Raw genomic sequence first — 24,462 nt, 5'->3', positions numbered from 1 at the left:
TTTCCTCAGCATTGTTGTTAAAATAGTTCCAGCCTGAGATAACTTTCTTTAAAAATCACTACTTTTAAAAGGAAGTAAACAATACCAGCATCTGCCTATCTGTTCTGCTCTGCCTTCCCTGTGCCTTAGTGGCTGCTGTGCAGAGCTGCACTAAAATACATTCATTGAAGGAGGGATAATTCTAGCTCCACTGGACTTTCATGCTGACTTTGGCGCCAGGAATTTTGAACTGCCCCCTCCCTCATCAATGGCCCCATGAATGACATGTTAAAATTCTGCTTCTCTTGTTATATATTGTAACATCTTGAATTTAAATATCATTTGTCACCCTATACTGAGGCATGTTATGAAATAGGGTTGTGCACAGCAGTGTCCAAATTGGGCGTTCCAGGCTGACGCATCCAGTGCCATGCCATGGAGCACTTGCACGTGTGCGTCGAGTTACACACTGATGCCCGCGCCTCCCCTCCCCCTCACGGTGCAGCGTTGGCTGCATCAGCCTGGAACGGCCGATTTAGATGCCGCCGTGCCCAGCCCTATTATGAAAAATGTAAAATAAAAGTTTTTTTTTAAAGGCTATATCCCAGAGTGACAGTGTAAATGAGAACTATTGTATCCCTAGTTCTTCCTTACCGCTTTCATTAGTCCTTATGCATGTTACTTAATGATTTATGTACTGTTGTGTATGTGTATGTGTCTTGTGCGTTTATCATGATGTACAGTACAGGAAAAATATACTGCCTCAATCCCAAATATAGCATTATACGAGGAGGAACACGTTGCACTCTGAAAAACAATCAGAGACTGCACTGTTTTTATTCCAGTTGGCACTATTTGTGAAGGTAACAGAGCAAACTGATCAGAGAAAAACAAGTACAAAAGATGATATTTAAGAATAGGAGCCATTAACACATGAAATGATTTGCATAGAAATGCAGAGGAGAACTACAAACAGTGCAGAATATTAACAAAAGGTGTATTACCAGCTTGATTGACCAGAGGGTCCATTGTTGGAGGTTTGCCAAGGCTTGCACGAAGTCCTGGTGTAGCGCTCGTTCCTGGGGTTGGCACATCACTTCGTGGTGTTGGTGTGCTGGACTTCAGAACAGGTGTGCTGGCTTTTTCATGCTGGAAGCAAATTATTTACGTATTATTTCATGTCAGTACTAAGTGTGAAAAGGTATCTTAATCTAAATATCCCAGATTAGAGAATCAATGTATGTGCTTGATAGCTGTACCCTACAATAGTGGTCCCCAACCTTTTTATCACCAGGGACTGGTCAATGCTTGACAATTTTACTGAGGCCTGGGGCGGGGTAGTCTTTTGGCAAGGGATGTCACCGTGACCTGAGCCCCTGCTCCGCTTGCTTTCCCGCCAGTGCCTCTGACTTCCTGCCACCCACTGGGGGGTGCTGCCAGCAGCAGCTGTGCAGTGCCAAGCTAAGGGGGAGCCCCAGCCGTGGTGGCCACCAGACAGCACCAAAGGTGAGCCGGCGGCAGAGTGGCAGGGCAGCCCACGAGGCAGCAGCTGGGGAAGAGGAGGAGCTGCAGCCCGGTACCGACTGATCCACGGACCAGTACCGGTTCCCTGACCAGGGGTTGGGGACAGCTGCCCTACAAAACAGAACTGTTTTTGCAATTAACATATTTATGAATTTATATTGTCATGCATATTCCAGCAAAAACAAAATAGCAATTGTTCTTGGTAAAACCATATGTAAACAGGAGTTCAACAATATGTAGCCATTTAATTAATCTAAAAGAAACTTTCAAGTAATTAGAAAGTGGTATTTTCCTCAATATTTATTTTCTCCAACATTCTTTTGATGAAGCTGTTGCAGTTTACCTTGCACTCACGTAGTTTAGTATGAAGACAACCAGCTGAAGACTATAGTTGTATTTTGAATTAAAATTTCTAGAGACTACAGTAGGTATTTAGTTTTGATCTCTGATAAGTTGCATCTTGAGAAGCAGATATTAACAATGCCATTATCAGCAGATACAAATATAGCTAACATTGGTTTCAACAATTTGAATGAAAAGTTAGATTCTTCACGTTATGAAGAGAAAGCTCCTCCATTTAGCGAAGGTGTTGCATACTTATTTATTTAGGGGAAAAATGCTGCCTCTCCAAGGGTTTGCCTAAGGCAGGTTACAAAATAAAAATAATTGCAACAAACATTAAAAGATATTAATTAAAATCCAGCATGGGGACGGGGGACAGCACAGAATAAACACATACCAAAGACATCTTAAAATAACTATCTAGACTAAAATAATGTTGTTGTTTTTCACCAATATGCAGATAACACCTAGCTCTATGTAACTGCTCAGTCAGATGGGCCTGTGGAAGTCCTGAACAGGTGCCTGGAGAAGGTAATTGAATGGATGAGGGCAATGAAATAAAGCCCAGTTCAGACAAGACTGTGGTGCTGCTTGTCAATGACAAACTTTCTTGAGAACTGAGGAGTCAGTCTATCCTGATGGAAAGGGTTGTACTCCCCCTTGTTCACAGCTTGGTGGTACAGCTGGGTCCTGATCTACATTTAGAGGCCAACATTTCTTCTGTGACAGAAAGTGCTTTTTATCAGTTTTGGCTGATTAGCCAGCTATGGCTGTACCCCAAAAAGTATGATGTGGCCATAGTGATTCACATTCTTATCACATGCAGGTTTGATTAGTGCACTATTCTTTGCATGGAGCTGCCTTTGAAAATGGTATGGAAGCTTCAGCTTGTCCAAAATGAAGCAACCAGGAGATTATCAGGGGTGGGATACAGTGATCATATCACTTCTGTGCTGAAAGATCTCATTAGCGGGCCATTTGTTTCTGGGTATGTCTAAATTGCTTGCAGCCAGAGCACTTGAAGGATAGCTTCCTCCCATACTGCCAAGCCTGTCACTTGAAATCTGCTTGTGTCTCCACATTCAGAGTCGAGGTGAGTAGCAACCAGGCAGGGCTTTTTCAGCAGTGGTACCACATTTCTGAAATGTCCGTTCCCTTGAAGCTCAGTGCCTAGGTTGCTTTCTTTATGTGCCAAGGCAAGGTATTAAGGGTGTGTCTTGTTTGTAAGAACAACAACACCATTAAAAGTCTTCAGTTCACAACCAGAATAATCATAGCTTATTATTAGTTGTCAAAATACAGCACAGTCAAGAAACAATGCATTCAGGAATGCTTACCAAACCTATTTCTTTGGATTTCATGGAAGCAGAACTTCCTGATGAAGCTGTGGATGCTGGGCTGCTAGAGGCATCCTTCTTCAGTAGGCGATTTTTATCTATCCCGTTCTCACGAGGTGAATGAGCAGGACTTGCCCTTGGAGATGAAGGGTCCTAAGTGGATTGAGGAGAGACAACAACAAAACTATTACTGACCTATGCGAAGTATTGCTGTAAAATTACCTGATCAGTAATTTGAAGCGATTTAAAGACTGGAATTTTTCATAATTTGTTCCTTTCATTGAAGCTTAGATATGTCATTTACATGCAGCCCAGTGGAGAACAATAAAATACCTTTAGATTTCATAGTCATGTAGATCATTTAGAGGCAATAAGACCAGATTAATTTTGTCAATCAGTTGCACATATTAGGAACTAGCAAACTGAACTTGATGACAATGCAACAGTAACAATACAATATTGCCTCCTACTATTTGTAACTATCAGTTTTCAAATGATTCAATACTACAGTGTCCATTATAGTAATCACTCCTGTCAGAAGTGCCCCAAATGAGCCCATCTTTCCAGCATCATGGTGCCACATATTCTTTCTTCCCTGACCTATTATCAACACTCACAAAGCTCATTAGTCAAAGGCAGTGCAAGAAAAGTAAGTAGATGACCACTTCTCACAGCATTATTGGTTCACCCCCTCCCTCTAAAAATAACAAACCTATATATTTTAATGCTGTTCTGCCTTCCGCTGAAGTGACTATCCCAGGTTATCACTTTTAACAAAGCAAATTACTGGTTTATTATGATGGAGGTTTAGTAATTTATATATCCCATAGCATGCAAGAAATCCGTACACCCTTGCCCAGCTTCTCCAATCCAGGCACCCACTAACAACAGTTAGATGGTGCCTGGATGGTGTAGTAGTTAGGAACATAGACTTCTAATCTGGTGAGCCAGGTTTGATTCCTCGCTCTCCCACATGCAGCCAGCTGGGTGACCTTGGGCTAATCACAGTCCTGTTGAAGCTGTTGCAACTGAGCAGTCCTGTCAGAAGCTCTCTTAGGTTCACCTACTTCACAGAATGTCTATTGTGGGGAGAGGAAAGGGAAGGCTATTGCCTTGCAGGGGCCAAATCGCACCTTAATAAGACGCAGGCACAATCACCTTGGCAACAAATTGGCCACAGCCTTTATTGAGCATGTGAGCATGGCACCCAACATGGAAAGGATCATACCTCCTTGCGATCAGCCGAACGCAAGGCACCCGGTAAGTAGGCCCACTGGTGACCTCTGACAAACCTGAGGTAGCTCCCAATACGACCCAGTGGGCATTTGCCTCCGTGGGTCACCAACCGTTGAGGGAGATGCAAACTCTCCACGAGCCACGCATCTCCTCAGCCCCCACGGGAGCCCCAAAGCCTCGGGTTGGCTGGCATGCAGACTCAGCCACCCCTAAAATGATCCTCCCATGGGCCACAAACCGCAGACTGTGACAATAACAATTAAACATGCAAAAAACACAAACACTGTTTTAGCACATATGTGACTTAGTTACCTAGCCTACTAAAATCCGTCGTTACCCAACTCCCACTTATCCCGAACCGTTAACAAACATCTTCCATAACCCAAACCTAAACATCCAAAAATATATGCAACTAGCCAACAAATAATTAAGGGTGGGTGGGTGGGTGTCTCGCTTGGCTGGCTCCGGGGAGGGAAAGAGACAAGCCTCGCAGAGCACGCTCCATAAAAGGAGATGCCCGCGCGAATGGCTCCGCTCCTCCCAGCTGTCTTGCTGCCGAAGCTCCAGCAAGATGCTGGAAGCTGCTGGTGACAGAGACAGCGTAGCAGCCAGCGCCTTAAGCCGGTGCTCCTGCCTCGCAGCGGCAAAGAGCACCACCGCTGACTCTAAGGTGCCCTTGTAAGTCGCTTTGAGACTCCTGGTAGAAAAAAGTGGCATATAAGAACCAGCTCTTCTTCCTCCTCTTCTTTTGACATAGACATTCAACAGGAGACTGACAGTGGAATCCTACTTCAGCTGAAGTCAATAGGATTGCACAGCAAGCAAAACCCACAGCTTTTGAGGATATAGCTAAGAGCTGCAACTGTGGAGATCAATACAAATGCAAATCAATTACCTCATTGGATACGTCAACAACTAAGTTGTCATCACTTTTGTCACCGTCACTGTCCTAGATTAAACACAATGTTTATTTTGGTTAATACTACCAACTACAAGTTATTTATTGTATTTTAAAATACAAACACATTAAAAGAAAAGGGTCTCCACAATTTCCATTTCATATTATGTTTTCTTTATGACTGCTAAAAACAAAAGTTGATCCCACAACAGAATGTTGAAATATTAAAAAATAAAAGTATTCCAATTAATATAAAATTCAATTTCTCTTTAACAGTTCTAATAATATAACAAATGAGGCTACTTAGGCAAAGCATTCACCTATGCACTGATATAGAAATTAATTATTCTGTGTACAGATACTGGACCTTACACACAAAATCATTCATGCAAGACATACAGAAGCTTACAGTTTTCCTTATTATTTGAAAAAATCTGGGAAGTTAATGACAGTAGATACAATGGAAAACCTTGATGGAGGAAGAGCTGAGTCTTTCAGGCCTGGCTCTGTCCCTCCTACGGTGGCCTAGAGGAGTCTAGATATGTCCATTTGGCTCCGCTGTGTGTCACAGCACTGCAGGGGTTGATTGGGAAACTTTTTAGTTTTTTGCAGGAAGGTGGGATTGCATTCTCATGCAACCCCACTTTCCTGCAAACCCCCCGCCCCTCCTGTGGTGGAAACTTTCTACCACAGGTGCATCCCAGGGGACATATTTTGGTGCTGTAGAACAGTGGTCCCCAACCTTTTTATCACCAGGAACCACTCAACGCTTGACAATCTTACTGAGGCCCGGTGGGTACTCCTCTACTCTCAACCACCGCCCTAACACTCTCTGATCGCTATGGTAATGTTTAAACATCCCTTCAAAATAAGATACAGACATGCCACAACAATGAACATAAGGAACATTTTATTTTCATGGAAATTTTAACTCATGACAATGACAAATCAATGGGAACCCTGAGCTTGTTTCTCTGCAACGAGATAGTCCCATCTGGGAGTGATGGGAGACAATGACACCAGAAGTGTGTTGTAAAGGGCCGGGGGGGGGTGATGTAAAGGGCCAGGGGGGGGAAAAGGTGTCCTTTGTGGCCCACCTCCAATTAGTCGACGGACCACATGTGGTGCGTGGCCCACAGGTTGGGGATTATTACTGTAGAAGATCCAGCGCTGAAATGTGTCCCCTATGAGGACACAAAAAGCTGTGGTGTATGCAGCCATGCAAAATTGGCCAAGGTGACCTTGGGTTACTCACACACTGTCAGTTTATCATAATTCACTGGATTGTTGTGAGGATAACATGAAGAAGTGGAGAAAGATGTAATTTACTTTGGGTTCCCATTGAAGAGAAACACAGGGTATTAAATGAAGCAAATAAATAAATACAGGTGCATGATAATGCTGGGCAATGATTTTCAGCTTATGACCCTTGTTCTTTGCCATCCTCCAGTCACTCTCTGTACACAGACAAGAGCAGCCACATGACAGTACAGAGCCCTCATTTGACTGTGTGCCACAAAAGAAGTTATGATTTAATCATCTGAACAATCATGGAACTGGAAGCATTCTCTCATTCAAAATATAATTTTAGTATAATCAGAATATAATTTTATGTACCAAGTAGACCAGCAATTCGTTTAGTTTCTGTACAAAAAGGATACTCCACCACCCAACAAAACCAACAATTCACGTGGCAATCACAATTGGAGATGCATGACAGAAAATATTCAAATTTTCATTTTACCATGGGAAATGTTCGTTTTCTAAAGTTTCATTGTTTCATAAATTAGTAAGAATGAATGGATGTCATCTGCCAAAATAATATTAGTCAAGCTCGGAAGTTTCCAAGTTCTAATTAATATTTTCCAAGTGATTTTTCCCTAGTAATTGTGTTGGAGTATTCATATATGTTTTATTGATTTGTTACCTGGGAAGCAGAGAAAAGACAAAACCACAAATATATATATATACTAGCAGGAAAGCCCATTGCAAGCAGGAATGCAATGGGCGCTAGGACCCTGGAGACACCAGGAGGCGCAGATCTCTCTCTCTCTGTGTCTCTCTCTCTCCCTCTCACTCTGTGTGCTTCACAGCAGGAGGCATAGCAGGTAATTAGGGCTAATTCATAGGAGAGAAGTAGGGCTGGTGTGAAGTCTGGGGCAGCTCTCTCTGTCTCTCTCTCTCTCTCCATCGCAGCAGGGGTGGCTTTCTCTGTGTCTCTGTCAGCAGCTTGGGGCAGCTCTCTCTGTATCTCTCTGCCTCCCTCACAGCAGGAGCTATAGGAGGGAATGAGGGCTCGTGTTCGGTCTGGCCGGGGTCTCTGTGTATCTCTGTCTCTGGTGCATCGGAGAGGAACGTGGCTAGCGTCTAGGGAGGGAGGGTGGGAGCTGTAGCAGCAGGGCCAATCAGGGTGCAGCCATATTGGCCCTATTCCAACTCAAATAACCTGACATGTTCCACCCCCCAGGCAGTTTCACAAATATATAGAGGAACCATGGATAAGGATAATAATCTAAAATGTAAAAAGTCAAAAGAATCAAAAACCAAAGCTAAAATTCTTATTTTTCTAATTTCACATGATACAAGGGAAATTGTAATGACTTATTTGACATGGCTGTAACAAGTTGTGCTACAGAGATTGACAGTGAAGATGAAGTGCCCCAGTAAACCTGGAGGGTAAGAGTTAATTCAGTATGCACAGTTTTTTTGAGGTTTGCTCAAATTGATATCTCATCAGTTTTGAGTGCCATTTTAACCTAATTATAAAACAAACAATGAAAAATGACACAAGAAAATATAAAGATACAAGCAAAAACAGCAAAATCAGAGTAAAACCTTAAGAATTTCCCTCCCTCCAATTGAATTCCTATTTGGCTCAGCAAGCCAAACCTAACCATGCCATGGGAGGGAGGTAAGGCACCAACTATCATAATACCCCAGGTGCATCATAATATTGCCTCATATGACAGCAGCATTCAAAAAATCATAAGAAGGAAGTCACTAGATAGGACTACACAAGCACATTGGGATTGTTCAGGGCTTCTGTTGGGCTTGCAACTTAGTAGCACTGATGTAGGGGACAATTACATTTGGGAACCAGGAGAGATCTGGAATTGTGGAGAATAGTCAAGAAACCCATATGCATCATAAGAAAGACATTCTTTCTTAGTATTCACCCTTGCATGTACTAAACAACTCGAAAAATTTTTAAAGGCACAATTTCTCCACATACACAATAATCTCAAAATGTTAATAATCTTTGATAGAGTGACTTACATAGTGACTTGAATCCTTATCATCAACCTTTCTTTTTTTCAAGTCACTGGAATAGTCAGGGCCGTTCCTACGTTTATCTGTGCTCCGCAGGCTGTCCGGAACCAAGAGTGAATTACTCTGCAAAGACAAAAGATCAATAAAACTATCTTATGAGAATCTCTTTGTACATACACCAATGAGAGAATGAGATACAGCATACTTTGGCTTTCTTTAATTTTAAAAAAACCCTTTTTTATTAATTGGCTTTCAAGCAAGAACTCATTTAAACAGATTTTTAAAAAAAAAGATAAAAGCTGCACTTTCAACATACTTATAAGACAATGAAACTCACTGAATATAGTAATCCTTACAGCAGAGTAAACATATATAGGCTTGAGCTATGAAACACTTAAAACATTAACTGTAGATTATAGGTATGTGCAGACAAAAAAGATTCATTCCATTTCAGATTCGGCCAGAAATGATTTGGCTGAATTCAAAAAGTACAAATACCCCTTGACCTTTTTGGATTCATTTGAATCAATTTGGCTGAATCCAAAAAGTTTTGGGGCTTTTGATGCATATGCATCTGTTTCCCCCTTCCCAGGCAATAGTGCCTCCACTGCCCAAGAAGGGGGTAAAAGAGAGTGCTCACCAAACACATGATTATGACAGGGGTCCGATCAGTTCCTGCCCAGCATGGAGGAATTTAAAGAGAGCTGTTCTGTGAACTGGCCACTCCCTTTAAATATTCGCCCAACCTTTTAAGGTAGCTTGCCTGTAAAGGTGGGGTGAACATTTAAAGAGCAGCCAATGCATCAAACATCTGATGATGACAGGGGCCCCACCTACTCCTGTTAAATCTCTACCCATTTAAAGGGATTTAAAGGGAGGTGGTCGGAGGCTGTCATTATCAGCTGATAGGTGCATTAAATGGGTTGAATCATGACCAATTGTGATTCAGTCAACCCAATTCTGACTGTTTTAATTCAGGGAATAGGCAGTTTGGTTTAGCTCTGAGCCTAATTGCCCATGCCTACCGCAGATTAAAAGGAAGAAAGATATGACACACCAATAAACTGTATTCTTTACTTCAAAACATTTAATAAGAATCTATATAAATGGCAAATTTTGTAGTATAGTGGTTGCATCTGGATATAAGTATATATACCTAAGGGACCATCCTTTGACTTGTGCAGAGCACTGTGCTCTGCAATTGCCAACAGACTGGAGGTCCCCAGGCAGACAGAGACGGGAGATCTGCCCCTCATCCAGAATCTCAGCAAGTGGCCATACCATCACTCTGAAGCCATATCAGGAGTCAGGGCGGGGGGGGGGAGCAGACTGGCATGGGAGGGTTGGGTAGGTTCAGAGTCTTGTTTTACTGTTTTACATATTGTTAGCTGCTGTGAGCCAAATAATCAGGAGCAACGGCTTATAAATATGAGAAATAAATAATAAAAAATATATAAAACAACTCAGAGATTTGGTAAATATTATAGATTAACTCAGTTTAAGCCCTAATCTATGTGCAAACCTAAAACACATGGAAGATTTTTATTTGAGGCTACATAAATAATTGTCAACTACAAAGCAATATATTCTAACTTTTAAAAAAGCTAGCATTCATTCTATGCAATGTCTTTTAATCATGAATATATTTCAGTCTGAAAGGAAGACCTCATAAAAACAAGTCAACACTCACAACATTCAAGAAAAAGGAATAATCTTTTCCACAATACATGGACTACTTTTTGGATAATGCTAAGTATGACCTGTTGACCCAGAGGGGAAAAGAGGCATCTAAGATATTTTTGGGTCACATGAAAATTTGACATGCCTCAAATCTTCATCTCCCCTCAAGCTAAAGCAGCTAAGTCACAATGGGCTCTTTTAAGTTCAGGATTAGCATATATAAGAAGGGCAATTTGTTCAATGGTGTGTTAATGTCATGAACAATGCTGAATGAAGGATGGGACAAAACACACAGAAGTTAATATTGCTAACAAAAGAGCAGCCCAATAAAAATCAACAACTAAGCCTAAGAGTTTTCTAGTCCTTACATATAAATTCTCAACTACCAAAAGGAATAAAACACACAGAACACAAAACAAGAGCACCTAAAGCAACCTGAAGTTTCTTCATCATTCCAGAAATCAGAATTTAAAGCAAGCTTTTATGTCTGACTATTCAGGTACAAACACACAATAGGGATTTCATAAAAACCTTATGGGCAGACATAATGAAATCTAGTACAAACTAGTTTGCAATCACTATTGCATTTTGTATGTAAAAAGTAAGTTTTGTTGGATCACTGAACCAGTTAGCTTATATACAGATGAAGGATTTCTTTCTTTTTTTTTAACTGTTAACTTGAATTAAAGAACCTAGGGAAACTGTAAGAGAGAATTTAGGGGGCAAATTTAATTTCCTTGTAAAATATTGATTATACACACTTTACAAGATTTTGGTAATTTTTAATGGTGTAACTTTATAAGGAAAGAATCTGGTTTCCAGAGGTTCCTGCATCAATAAGTCATTCTAATTAATTTCTAGCAACACATTTTTATGTATAATAGCAATTTTACAGAAATCTGAAAACTAAAATATTATGACAATATAAATAAGCCATTAAAGACCAGAAATATCTTTAAAGACTTACTCATTATCTCTTAACCCAATGAATAATTAGACCAAATAGAAGAAGAAGAAGAAGAAGAAGAAGAAGAAGAAGAAGAAGAAGAAGAAGAAGAAGAAGAAGAAGAAGAAGAAGAAGAAGAAGAAGAGTTGGTTCTTATACGCCGCTTTTCTCTACCCAAAGGAGTCTCAAAAAGACTCACAGTCACCTTCCCTTTCCTCTCCCCACAACAGACACCCTGTGAGGTGGATGAGGCTGAGGGAGCCCTGATATCACTGCTCGGTCAGAGCAGTTTTATCAATGCCGTGGTGAGCACAAGGTCAGCCAGCTGGCTGCACGTGGGGGAGTGCAGAATCAAACCCAGCACGGCAGATTAGAGGTCCGCACTCCTAACCACTACACCAAACAGGCATGTTAATAGCTCTTCCTGTCCTCAGTTTAATGCTAACACACTCAGACCTACTAAGGTCTCCTACTCACTTAAATCAGTGGTCCCCAACCTTTTTATCACCGGGGACCGGTCAACGCTTGACAATTTTACTGAGGCACGGGTGGGGGGGGATAGTATTTTGCCGAGGGACATCGCTGCCGCCATCTGAGCCCCTGCTCCGTTTGCTTTCCTGCTGGCACCCGACTTCCCATCGCATGCTGTGGGGCATTGCCAGCAGCAGCTACGCAGTGCCACGCTGAGGGGGAGCCCCAGCCATGGGAGCTGTCAGAGAGCACCAAAAGTGAGCCGGCGGAAGAGTGGCAGGGCAGCCCCCAAGGCAGCAGTTGGGGAGGAGGATGAGCCGCAGCCTGGAACCGACTGATCCATGGACCGGTACCGGTCTCTGGACCGGGAGTTGGGGACCACTGACTTAAATTACAACACCAGCTCGCCTTTAGTCTCTCCATCTTCCCCTGAAATGCCATTTTTGCTGCTTCCTTTAAATTGTAGCTCATGCTTTACCTTTGGATTTATCTTGTAGTCCAGTGGTCCCCAACCTTTTTATCACCGGGGACCACTCAACGCTTGATAATTTTACTGAGGCCCGGGGGGGGGGGTAGTTCTCTACTCTCAGCCACTGCCCTAATGCTCTCTGATCACTATGGTAATGTTTAAACATCCCTTCAAAATAAGATACAAACATGCCACAACAATGAACATAAGGAACATTTTATTTTCATGGAAATTTTAACTCATGACAATGACAAATCAATGGGAACCCTGAGCTTGTTTCTCTGCAATGAAATAGTCCCATCTGGGAGTGATGGGAGACAATGACACCCGAGGTGTGTTATAAAGGGCCGGGGGGCGGGGAGAAGGCGTCCTTCGGGGCCCACCTCCAATTAGTCGAAGGACCACATGTGGTCCACAGCCCACAGGTTGGGGATCGCTATTGTAGTCTCCATCACAAACTGAAATCATGTTAAACTCATGTATTTGCATTTACCTCTTATTACAAGTTTGCTACTGGTGTCTTCTTGCTCAGCAAGTTTGTGTAAACTCCTGTTTGTATTATTCAGCAAAGCATCATGAGCCCCGAAGGTGCTATATGCCAAAATATGCACATTGGACATTGATTCACACCAAGCAATACCCCATTCCCTCAGATTTATGTGCTACTTACAATGAAGTACTAAGAAGAATGTTAGTAATTAAAACATCATCCAGAAATTAGTCCCTTTGATCAAAAGCATATAAATAAGACAATACAAAAGGCATTCCAGGCTGGGGAGAAAGTGGCACCAACTTTCATCTAGGATTAGCTTTCTCCTCTCCATGCAGGTACTTATGGCATAAACAGACATTATGGTAGTCACAGGTACGATCCTTCCCAAACACACACCACATAGATCTTTTGAAAATGAGCATGTGGGAAAGCAAAGGTAACCTGTGTTGCTACCTGTAGACCCAATAGGGATCAGGCTCTTGCAGCATTTTAAATACTCCATGTTGAACTCTTAAATACTGGTTGGACCCATGGAGACTGTAAAATCTAATTGTGCCCTTAGTCTGGGCAGAGCCACATGTTGATGAAAGGCAAGCATTAATGGGCTCTAGGCCTGTGGCTTGAAAACTGCAGTTTGCAAATGTTTGCATTGTCTTGGTCATTTAAATGGTTTCTGTAATTCTGAACTTTCTATAAACCACTCTGAATTTCTTTGAAGTTAAAAGCGGCATAGAAATGAACTAATAAATAATATGCTGAAATTTATTTTATCATTCATACCCCACTTTTCTCACCAAATGGAACTAAAAGTGTTTTACAATATTCCCTCCTTTTCCATTTTGTTTGAGCTATGTCAACTCTTTAATCCAGAATTATTCTTAGAGAAGTGGGTTAAATTCCAAAGCAGGTCTCTGTGATGACATCTAGAATATCATTTGGCCATCATGTTACAGCTAGCATAATATCCAGAAGTTGCCTAAATTTATTTATTTACTTCAAAAATGTGCATGCCACATCTTCTGACCTGTTCGAAGAATCTTTATTTTATTTTATCTAACAATAAAAGGAAACCCAGTAAGAACAATCATACCAATAAATAATCTGAGTCAACAAAAGCATGCCAACAAAAACAAGCCAGGGAATAAGGACTAGTTTAAAATCTTAACACAGCCCGCGGCGCCAAGAGCGCCGCGGACTAAATAAAGCCGTAAGGGCTGTGTAGGAGGAGTTAGGGTGGACTCAGTCCGGGATGAGGAAGGGTGCCAATTGGCCCCTTCCTCTGGACGGACCATCGGCCGAGCCAATCGGCAGGCGCGAAGCGCCTGCCAATTGGCTCGGCCGATTCCCACCCCACTCACAAGGAAACAACGGCGGCTTGATGCGGTGAGAGGCGCAAAGCGCCTCTTGCCGCGTCAAGCCGCCGCTCAAGCCGCCGCCTTCGCCATAAAGCCGCCGCCGCCGCTCAAGCCGCCGCCTCCGCCCTCAAGCCGCCGCATCCGCCGCTGCTCAAGCTGCCGCCTCCGCCATCAAGCCGCCGCCTCCGACGCGTCAGGCCGCTGCCCAGGGAGCCCCCGGCCGCGTCTATCCAGGAAATGGCCGCCAGCCAGAAGCCGCCGCAACGGGTAAGCCATCTTTTACTCTCCCACTGCCTCCTAGCGCCCATTGTATTTAGGATACAATGGGCTTTTTTACTAGTGGTATTGATAAAGCAGATCACAAGCAAGTAGCCGAGGGGAAAAAAATTATACCACATGAGGCAGTTTGCAACCTGCTCGACACCATATCATCAGCCTTGAATGTAGAATGTATATTATCTAACCTTAGACAGAATTTACAACGTGCTAGGATGCTCAACAGGAAGTAAAAAGACAAACAATGCACAGAAGTGTCCTGAAAGCAGAAAATTTTCAGAACAGGAATATGCATATTCTTAAACCTGACCTAAGATAGGCTGTATTAATATACAATAAGAAAATAAATGCAGCATCACTTATCAAAGGTTTAGCAGCAATTATCTTTGTGAAAAGGCCTTATAATTTTGGAGTGAGAGAAGATCACCTACAACCACCAAATGAACATCTTCACTGTTCCATTTAATTATCTAGTTCTTTGAAACATACTCGAACTGCTTAGTGATAAGCAGAAAACTTAAAACTTCTGAAAGACTGCAAAACTGTTTTGCTTCAAAATATCACAAAGACGATTTTCCAATGTTATTCATGTGTTACTTTTATCATCTAACTGTAACTGAAAAAAAGCAGTGGTCAAGGCAGCACCATGCCATAGAAATAAAAATACCAATTGAAATAACAGAGGTTCTCAATACCAGTCCCCCCATACACACACACACTAGGGAAACAAAACAAAATCAGAGTCCAGTAGCACCTTTAAGGCCAACAAAGATTTATTCAAGAGGTGAGCTTTCGAGTGCAAGCACTCTTCCTCAGACTACTGACCATCATCCCACTGTCATGATGGTCAGTTCATAGTCTGAGGAAGAGTGCTTGCACTCGAAAGCTCATGCCTTGAATAAATCTTTGTTGGTCTTAAAGGTGCCACTGGACTCTGTTTTTGTTTTGTTGTGCTGCTTCAGACCAACACGGCTACCCATTTGAATCACACTAGAGGAAGTCAAGCAATACTGAGGGTTATTGTGCTTGATTGTGAGTCACAGAAGACCCCAACAATTTGGATGTTTTTTTTTTCCCCAGCAGAAATAATTATTAGGAGTTCCTCTGAGCTTGCAGAACAATAGAAGCATCTAGCACTCTAATCTTTAACATTTAAAGTACCATATCTGCTGGCAATGCTGCCTTGCCACCTGGGTCATTAACAGGCAGTATTCTGTGACATGGCCCTTATGGAATAGCTGCAAGTTTTATGACTAGAAATGCAAAATTTAGAGTAAAAATCATGACCAACTAGAATTTTACAAGCCAATATATTGTTTATCTACCAAAGTGCAATCAATCCCATTATTCTTTTATAGTTAACTACACACAACAAAGGGAGGGGGGAGTTATGCTACAGTGGGTGATTGATTTGCCATATTGGCTCAAAGTGCTAATTTTCCTCTAGAGTCTAGTATATTAATAGCAAAATATTTTTGTTGATTTACAGTCTATAGAGTGAACTAATTTGGCTGTATGGCTGTCAAATAATTGTTAAGCTTTGCTAAGAGAAACAACATGAAACCAGTTGTTTTGTCTTAATTTCAGTAGACTAGACACTTTAATTAAGGCTAATCCTTGCTTTCATGGTCAGAAGACAATTTATCAAGGATTACGAATATGAAGCCTACATCATTTATCCAGACTGGCCTAAATGATTACATCAATTTTATGTGCAATATTTGTACTTTACCCATGTATTTCAATGCTGTTATTCAGAATGCTTTCCATTATGATTCAAGGTGGAACATTTCAAGCACTTCAAATGTGATGAATGGGGTTTTCTATTCATTTCAATGAGATTTACACAGCAAGGCACTCTTGTTCAAAGAGGTATCATTCAATTATATTTGCAATCTTGCTGATTTGCAATTGGCTTATCAGTTGTTACTTTTGATACAAAATCCAAATTATTTTTAATCGCACTTCCACATGTTTTCCAAATTTAGAACTAGTTTTAGAATCTGAGTATTCATTAGAAGATATTTCTGAATGCAAACCATTTTGATTCAGCAATTGATAAGGCAATAAGGCAGAACTTCACAATTTAAACATAGCAATCATGTTACACTTTCCTGAGTGTAACACTTTCCTGAGAGCAACACTTTCCTGAGAGCAAGCCCATGGATAAAATGGAGGTGACTTCTGAGTGGACCAGTTTAGCATTTCTCCTTCTATCACACACTTGATATCCTTTTTCTTAATTTCCAAAGGCAATTGATGCTGAACCTGACATGTGGCACATTTCATGTGACTTTAATTATCAAATGACACATCATAATAGCTACAGTATTAGCTGTTACACAGATCAGCGCCACTCTCTAGTTTTTCATTACACAATATTAATAAGAGGCGGCCATACCCAACTCTTCAAACCAAACAGCTCTGAAATATGCTATTCCTTACCTGTGTTATATATTTTCTGCCTGCCTTCCTCTTGCTTGCTTAAATGTATAATATTGAATGCCATTTGTGGGAGGAAGGAGTCTAAAAAGCAATGTTTACCAGAGGTATTCAAACTGTGGCCCTCCAGATGTCCATGGACTACAATTCCCATGACCCTCTGCCAGCATGAATTGTAGTCCATGGACATCTGGAGGGCCGCAGTTTGACTACCCCTGGTTTAGACAATGCCAAATACTAATTCTGGGGGACAAGAAATGTGCACTGTGGAGAATCAGAGTTAAAGCGTGATGCTCACCATTTACAATAATAAACTAAGGAAAACCACTAACAGAATCTGCAGATGTAACATACATCTCAAATGTTCAAGTTGATACTTAGCACAAGTTTTCAACAGATAAAAGAAAAAAGCAATTACTATTTCTGTTTAATGACAAAGTATCTTCACCCTAAGCTACTCAGTTCTGGCTTCTAAGAGCTCTTATTCCTCACTTAATAATCAAGGAGCATTATCAGATTAAATAGGATTCTGTTCAGTCTAATGTTTTCAAACTTAAGTTTTTTCAAAAATCAAGAGAGAAATTAACATGGCTCTTCAGCCACCATTAGGAACCACATGCCACTGCAACACACTGTCCTGGCCTACTCAGACAGACAGAAACGGAAAGTAATGAAAATGGTGACTGAAGTGCTGTCAGCTATTTCCATGGGGCTGTAAGTAATCTACAAAAGCCATTGCAGCTAGACCTTTATTGGAGAACCCAGTAAAAAGCACACAGTTTAAATGGCAGTGCTAATTGACGATTCTGTAAATCAGCCACTTGACTGAAATATTCTGGAACATTTAATGAGTAAAAGAGGATCTAATCCAGGGGTCCTCAAACTACGGCCCAGGGGCCACATACGGCACGCCAAGGACATTTATCCGGCCCGCCGGGTGTTTTTGCTGCCGCTGCCTGTCCTGCTTTGCAGTGGATGACTTTCGCAGCACGCATGGCATCAGGGTGAGCCATGACCCATGGAGCCTATATAAGGCACCATGTGTGCGGGTCCCAGACCTCTTGCCCAGGACGCCATGGAGAGCAGCTTGCTCTCTGTGGTGGCAGAGGTCAGGTAGGAGGCCATCCCCCCCCCTCCGGGCCTGGCTGTTGGTGGGGATTGATGGCCCACGGGGGGGAGGGGGCTGGAGCCAGAGGCTCCCTCAGAGCAGAGCAGCAGCCTCAGAGATGGTGGGGCTCACAGGGCTTGGGCCCCACTCCTCCCTCTTTCAGGCAGTGCCCGTGTGTTCTGCCCGCCATGGTAGCACCGGAAGAATGCAAGTGCAACGGTGTTGCTACCCCACAGTGCAGAGCTCTTTCAGAGATGTGGGCTCATGGCAGTGGGTAGCAGGTGAGTGTTGGTGCAGCCCAGCCAGGGCCAGCCACCAGGAGAGTGGCTGACTTGGCTCCGCAGAGTTGAGACTCGCGGTTTCTCCCCCCACCCGACAGGTTCAATTGACATAAAGGGTTAAGTGCAGAAGTGGGCCTGCTGCCCTCCCCTTTTCTTTCAGCTGTGCAGAGACGGGGGGGGGGGATTTGAGGCTGAGGTGGTTCTCTCAGGGGAAGAGCAGAGTATTGCCCTTTGAGCCAGTCAGCTTACGGGGTTTTTGCCACCCCACCCTAATTCATACAACAGGCTATCAAGCACAATGGGTGCTGGCTCAGGAGCATGGAACAACTCAGGACAGGCAGGCTTGCCAGCGAGGAGAGGGTGAGTTGGGAGGTGGCTCTTCTTGGGCAGCAGTTGGGAGGGCAGCTGGCTTGGATCCATGAAAATTAGGCTCATGGAAATCTCTCCAGTTTGGTGTAGTGGTTAGGAGTGCGGACTTCTAATCTGGCATGCCAGGTTCGATTCTGTGCTCCCCCACATGCAGCCAGCTGGGTGACCTTGGGCTCGCCACGGCACTGATAAAACTGTTCTGACCAGGCAGTGATATCAGGGCTCTCTCAGCCTCACCCACCTCACAGGGTGTCTGTTGTGGGGAGAGGAATGGGAAGGTGACTGTAAGCCGCTTAGAGCCTCCTTCGGGTAGGGAAAAGCGGCATAAAGGTAAAGGTAAAGGTAAAGGTATCCCCTGTGCAAGCACCGAGTCATGTCTGACCCTTGGGGTGACGCCCTCCAGCGTTTTCATGGCAGACTCAATACAGGGTGGTTTGCCAGTGCCTTCCCCAGTCATTACCGTTTACCCCCCAGCAAGCTGGGTACTCATTTTACTGACCTCGGAAGGATGGAAGGCTGAGTCAACCTTGAGCCGGCTTCTGGGATCGAACTCCCAGCCTCATGGGCAAAGCTTTCAGACGGCTGCCTTACCACTCTGCGCCACAAGAGGCTCTTAGGGAAAAGCGGCATATAAGAACCAAATCTTCTTCTTCTTCTTCTTCCTCCCCCCCCCCCCCCGCTTCTGGGGACATTGAGGGGCTGCTCCATAGGGGTGACTGTAGGGGTGGGCTGGATTCCCCACCCACCCCACTTTGTAGGCGCAAGGGAAGGGGGATTGGAAGTTTGGCACAGCTGCTAAGAGCAGGATCCAGCAGCCACTGGGCACCCCCTCCCTTTTTATTTTTATTTCTGTTTTTCTTTCTTTTCTTTTTTTTTGCTGGATCCTTTTGGGCAAATGTTGGATGCAGGGGAGCTGTACTCAAGAGCCAGGACATTCAATATGGGGAGCAGGAAGAAACATTTTGGGAGGGCAGCTGCATGAGCTTTTGTAGGCATGCTTTCCAAGGGCTTCTCTTGAGCCAGGATTTTGGGGTGATCAGGTGGCCCGACAGCTACATGGCGAGCTGGGGATCCCTCCCTACTCTTCTACACATGCAGCCGGCTGGGTAACCTTTGCTTTCCATAGCACTGTAAGCTGTTCCTCTGCAACACCATCGGGGCTCTCTCATCCTCACCTATCTGACAGGGTGGTTGCTGTGGGGAGAGGAAAGGGAAGGCAATTGGAAGCTGCTTTGAGACCTCTTCTGGTAGAGAAAAGCAGCATATAAGAACCAACTCCTCTGCAACAGCTTTTTGCATTCAGAGCAGTTTGCAAGTCCATGACAGGACTAATCATTGCAGACAGATCTCCCAAATTTAGCTCACTGCCTGACAGTGTAGCAGCCAGTGCATTGGGGGTGGAGGAGCTCACATTTTGTCAGAGCGGGCAAGTTGAGGAGGTCTTGTCACTAGCTGGCACTGGGATAGTAGACACATAGCTCCTCTGGAGCACAGAGTTCAAATTTGTTCATAGTTTTTTTTTTTTAACTATACTCTGGCCCTCCAATGGTCTGAGGGACAATGAACTGGCCTGTTTAAAAGTTTGAGGACCCCTGATCTAATCTGCCATTTCCTTGACATAGAATCAGCCTTTAAAAAGTTGCACTGTATATGCACTGCATCTTTAACCATAAACACATAACAGTGTAGTTTTATTTGTTAAAATTTGTTCACTGAGATACAAGACAATAATTCAAGTTCATCCTTATAGAATAGGAACGGGCAGTATGGCAATACTGATAACATGAGATCTTGTTTCATTCCCACAAGACAAAGCAGAACATGTAAGTGATAAAGTGAAACCACTCTGCCCTCTATGTTTGGCTCACATTAGCAGTTTTCACTGCCCCCCTTATTTCTGATACCAGAGCTAGGCTGGAAGAAACTTGATTCAAAGGATAGCAAGGTAAAGTAGTGGGAGACTAGGAAAATACTATTTTTTTTCCAAAGGTTTTTTTTTTTTTGTAAGGAAAGACGCATGCACACACACTCGTCATTTCTACACATGAAGAATAGCCATACAGCCTCTGAATGTAGGCAGCATATTTTGGCCCCTCCACATGACAATCGCCTACATCCAGGCTGGGCTTTTGCTGACCACCACAGCAAGGCAGGGAATGCGGAAGAATCTACGTTATCTTACATGGGGCCATATGAGGCCCTGATTCAGGCCAGGGCCAGGATGGCGTTAACATTGTGCATATGCGGGGATTAGCCCCGCATCCTTTCACTGCCAGCCTCGCCTTTCTGCCCCTTGCATAATCAGTCCAAGTGTAGTAACTTAAACACTGTATCTGTACTGCAGTTGATTCACCTTCAACCTTTGAGCCTTGAACCAGAAACATGATCTGTTAGTCCTACCTCATTTTGGCAGGCAGGCGAGGAAAGGCAGTTGCTTTTACAAAGACATTACTTTTTTACTAGTGTACCTGGTCAACTCCAACTGCCCCTCCCTAATAGGATGACCAAGTTGTTTGCACAGGGGAATGCATGGAGTGCCCATATGTACACTCTCCCCCATGATGGTAGATGCTGGTGTTTCAATGTTCTGATCACAGGTAGAGACTATACATGCAGACACACTTCCTCTTTTTGTAGGTACTATGCTCATGAGATGGAGATCACAAGGAAGCAGGGCACAGCACATTGCTTCTTGCAAACCATCAGTCAATGCACAGAAGAGTTGTATCTTCAGAACTAGTGCCACGATAAATCACTTGCTCAGGAATATTCATGCCCAATGTCTATATAGTATGTGTTCTCGAAGCTCTGTAATATTAACAGTCCTGCATAAATTAGTTCTCAAAGTTAAAACTTAAAAAACTTAAAACTGAATAGTTGTATAACAAAACTAATAAAAACCTGGCATGCCAAACAATAAAGAGTGTTTCATGTAAATCCAGTGTTATCAATTTAAATTTGGTTTCAGGACTACAGGAACAATCTGAAGCCATGGCATTTAACATTTTTGTGTGTGCAAATTGCTCCTACTGATAATAGTTACATTTTAAATTGATAGCTTTATTCAGGCTAAAAACTATATAGTGTTGCAGAATATTGATCTAGTATTAGAAATTTAAATCCTCAGTTCTAGCGGTAGTAAGTGCTTGTTGCTAAAAAATCACCATTTTGTATTAGCACAGAAAAAATATCAAATATGATTGATCTGAACAGAAATGTATATTTTTAATTACACCAGTTGGAATTACACCAGTTGGATTAAGTTGGAAAACATTGATATGACATATAGGTAAGGAAAAGGGGTGTTAGCGTCAGAAAAAAAAGTTGCCTGAGAGTAATATAAAAATATAAGGTAATGCACAAATAAAGCAACCAGCTTGGATTGTGTTCTTCATGGCAAATAAAATGAATTTTTAATTTCAGTATTTGGTACATGCTTCTATACTGAAAGACCCTGAAACAAGGTGTTATTTTTACATCTCACCCTAGAACACTGAGGAAGAAATAACTAATCCTAAATCCAAGATTTCCTTCCGGTTGTGTTCTTTTGAGTGAAGGAGAAAACAGGATTGCACTTACCCGTAACCACTGTTCTTCGAGTAGTCTTTTGTGCAAGTTTGGGCCACACAATTGCAGGCAAGCCATGGACAAGAGTTTCAAAGCTTTTCTGAAGAAGCTTCTCAGCTCAAGAGTGCTTTTCCTCCCTGCGAGGGATCCTTTTCTTGTGTCAGGTGATAGCAGTGGGGATAGCACCCCTCATTTCAGTTCCCTTTGCTGCCATGAGGAGGTCCCTGCATGGTGGCAGCCCATAGAGGGGGAGGGAGGGAAGGATGTGTGCCTGCATAGAAAACCACTCAATGTACAGTAGTTTCACGTAAGTTCAAATCTGTTTTCATCTTCAAAGCTTCTTTGAAGTACCACATGGTGTACTAGGAGGAGGGTGTAGGCTGATTAGTGGAAAATTGCCTGCAACACTGCTTTTCTCACTGCAGCTTCATCTCTGGAGTCCACATCCTCTGAGTAATGCTTGATTAACATAGACAGAGTGGACCAAGTTATTGCCTTACCTCTTGCAATTTCAATAAATAATAAAAGATTTTACTTAAGCTGCACAACTGTGAGTTAAATACTACTGATTACTCTAGCATACAAATCTTCTCCTTTTGTAATTATGTGAACTTCTTATTGGAGATTTGAGGGAGGCAGTTACAACCTGTCCAGCCTTCTGAGAGAACCCTTCTATTGTAGGATTAGCCAGTTAGTCAGGTGTAAGATAACAGGGCTAACGTCATGTGTTTACCTCTGGCGTATTTTCACAATGTAGGAAACCAATGTAGGAAATCATTCGTTTGGGTCAAAAGGGGGTAGAAAGATGTGTGATGACCAGCCTGTTTGTTTTTTTTAGATTACCTTGTTAAGGATACCACTAGGTATAAAATAAATGGCTACTGGAACCCTAACCCCAATGAACCTATGTTCCTAGCTGCCCTGGAGCATAAGTGACAGCATTTTGTTGTCCGTTGAGGCAAATAGGTCTACCTTGAGTACTCCCCATTCGTTGAGGATCAGGGCCAGATAGTGGTCTAATACAAAACCCAACCTTAACAGGTAGGAACTCAAAAGTTGAGCTGAACAATAAAAATAATGTAAAACTTGTTGGTTGTTTATTATGGTGTACAATTAAAAACAGAATAAAAACTTCTTAAAAACTATGCCGAACTAACAGCACATAGAACCAAGGACCAAACGCATTTTGACCCTTCCGGGTCTTCCTCAGTGGTCAAGATTATAATAATACACTCTATATAGAAATATTGAACTCTCTATAATGTATAGCTCAATGGTTGAGTGGGATCTGTAATGTGTAAATTTTATCCTTTTGCCTTTTTGGAGACAAATTCCTAAAGTCACCACTCTGTAAAAATAAGAGACTTCTTCGCTATCATTAAGTTCAGTACTCAGAGTGTAATCTCATGTGCATCAATTCTCGGCCTTCCTTATGGTCCAACTTTCACAGCCATACATTGCAATTGGGAAGACCATAGCCTTGACTAAACGCACTTTTGTTGGCAGGGTGAAGTCTCTGCTTTTTAGGATGCTGTCTAGATTTGCCATAGCTTTCCTCCCCAGGAGCAAGCGTCTTTTAATTTCTTTGCTGCAGTCCTCATCTGCAGTGATCTTGGAGCCCAGGAAAATAAAATCTGTCACTATCTCCATTTCTTCCCCATCTATTTGCCAGGAATTGAGAGGGCCGGATGCCATGATCTTTGTTTTCTTGATGTTGAGTTTCAAGCCAACTTTTGTACTCTCCTCCTTCACCCGCATCAACAGGCTCTTTAGTTCCTCTTCACTTTCTGTCATTAGAGTGGTATCATCTGCATATCTGAGGTTGTTGATATTTCTTCCTGCAATCTTGATCCCAATTTGTGACTCCTTTAATCCTGCCTTTCTCATGATATGCTCCGCATACAAGTTAAATAGGCAAGGTGACAGTATACAGCCTTGCCAAACTCCTTTCTCAATTTTGAACCAATCAGTAATTCCATGTTCACTTCTCACTGTTGCTTCTTGACCTGCATATAGGTTTCTCAAAAGACAAGATGCTCTGGTATTCCTATCTCTTAAAGAACTTGCCACAATTTGTTGTGCTCCACACAAACAAAGGCTTTAGCATAGTCAATGAAGAAGAAGTAGATGTTCTTGAACTCCCTAGCTTTCTCCATGATCCAGCGTATGTTGGCAATTTGATCTCTACTTCCTCTGCCTCTTCGAAATCCTGGCTGTACTTCTGGAAGTTCTCGGTCCACATATTGCTGGAGCCTAGCTTGTAGGATTTTGAGCATAACTTTGCTAGCATGAGAAATCAGTGCAATGGTGCGGTAGTTTGAACATTCTTTGGCATTGCCCTTCTTTGGGATTGGAATGTAAACTGTGGCCATTGTTGAGTTTTCCAAATTTGCTGGCATATTGAGTGTAGCACTTTTAC

At 42.6% G+C, this 24,462-nt stretch overlaps 1 protein-coding gene across 4 annotated transcripts in view; it reads right to left on the bottom strand.

Annotated features, from left to right (window-relative positions):
* Positions 1 to 24,462, bottom strand: part of TLE1 (TLE family member 1, transcriptional corepressor) — a 100,674-nt gene that overhangs the window by 29,055 nt on the left and 47,157 nt on the right. For all 4 annotated transcript variants that reach the window (XM_077344707.1, XM_077344709.1, XM_077344706.1 and 1 more), the window contains exons 9-12: positions 8,593 to 8,709; positions 5,314 to 5,367; positions 3,183 to 3,335; positions 984 to 1,128 (exon numbers count right to left, since the gene is read on the bottom strand). In XM_077344707.1, coding sequence (XP_077200822.1) covers positions 984 to 1,128; positions 3,183 to 3,335; positions 5,314 to 5,367; positions 8,593 to 8,709 — 469 coding nt within the window. The remainder of the gene's footprint in view (positions 1 to 983; positions 1,129 to 3,182; positions 3,336 to 5,313; positions 5,368 to 8,592; positions 8,710 to 24,462) is intronic.

This window comes from Paroedura picta, chromosome 7 (genome assembly GCF_049243985.1).
Source record: "Paroedura picta isolate Pp20150507F chromosome 7, Ppicta_v3.0, whole genome shotgun sequence".
Lineage (NCBI taxonomy): Eukaryota > Metazoa > Chordata > Lepidosauria > Squamata > Gekkonidae > Paroedura > Paroedura picta.
This window is presented reverse-complemented; position numbering and strand designations above follow the sequence as displayed.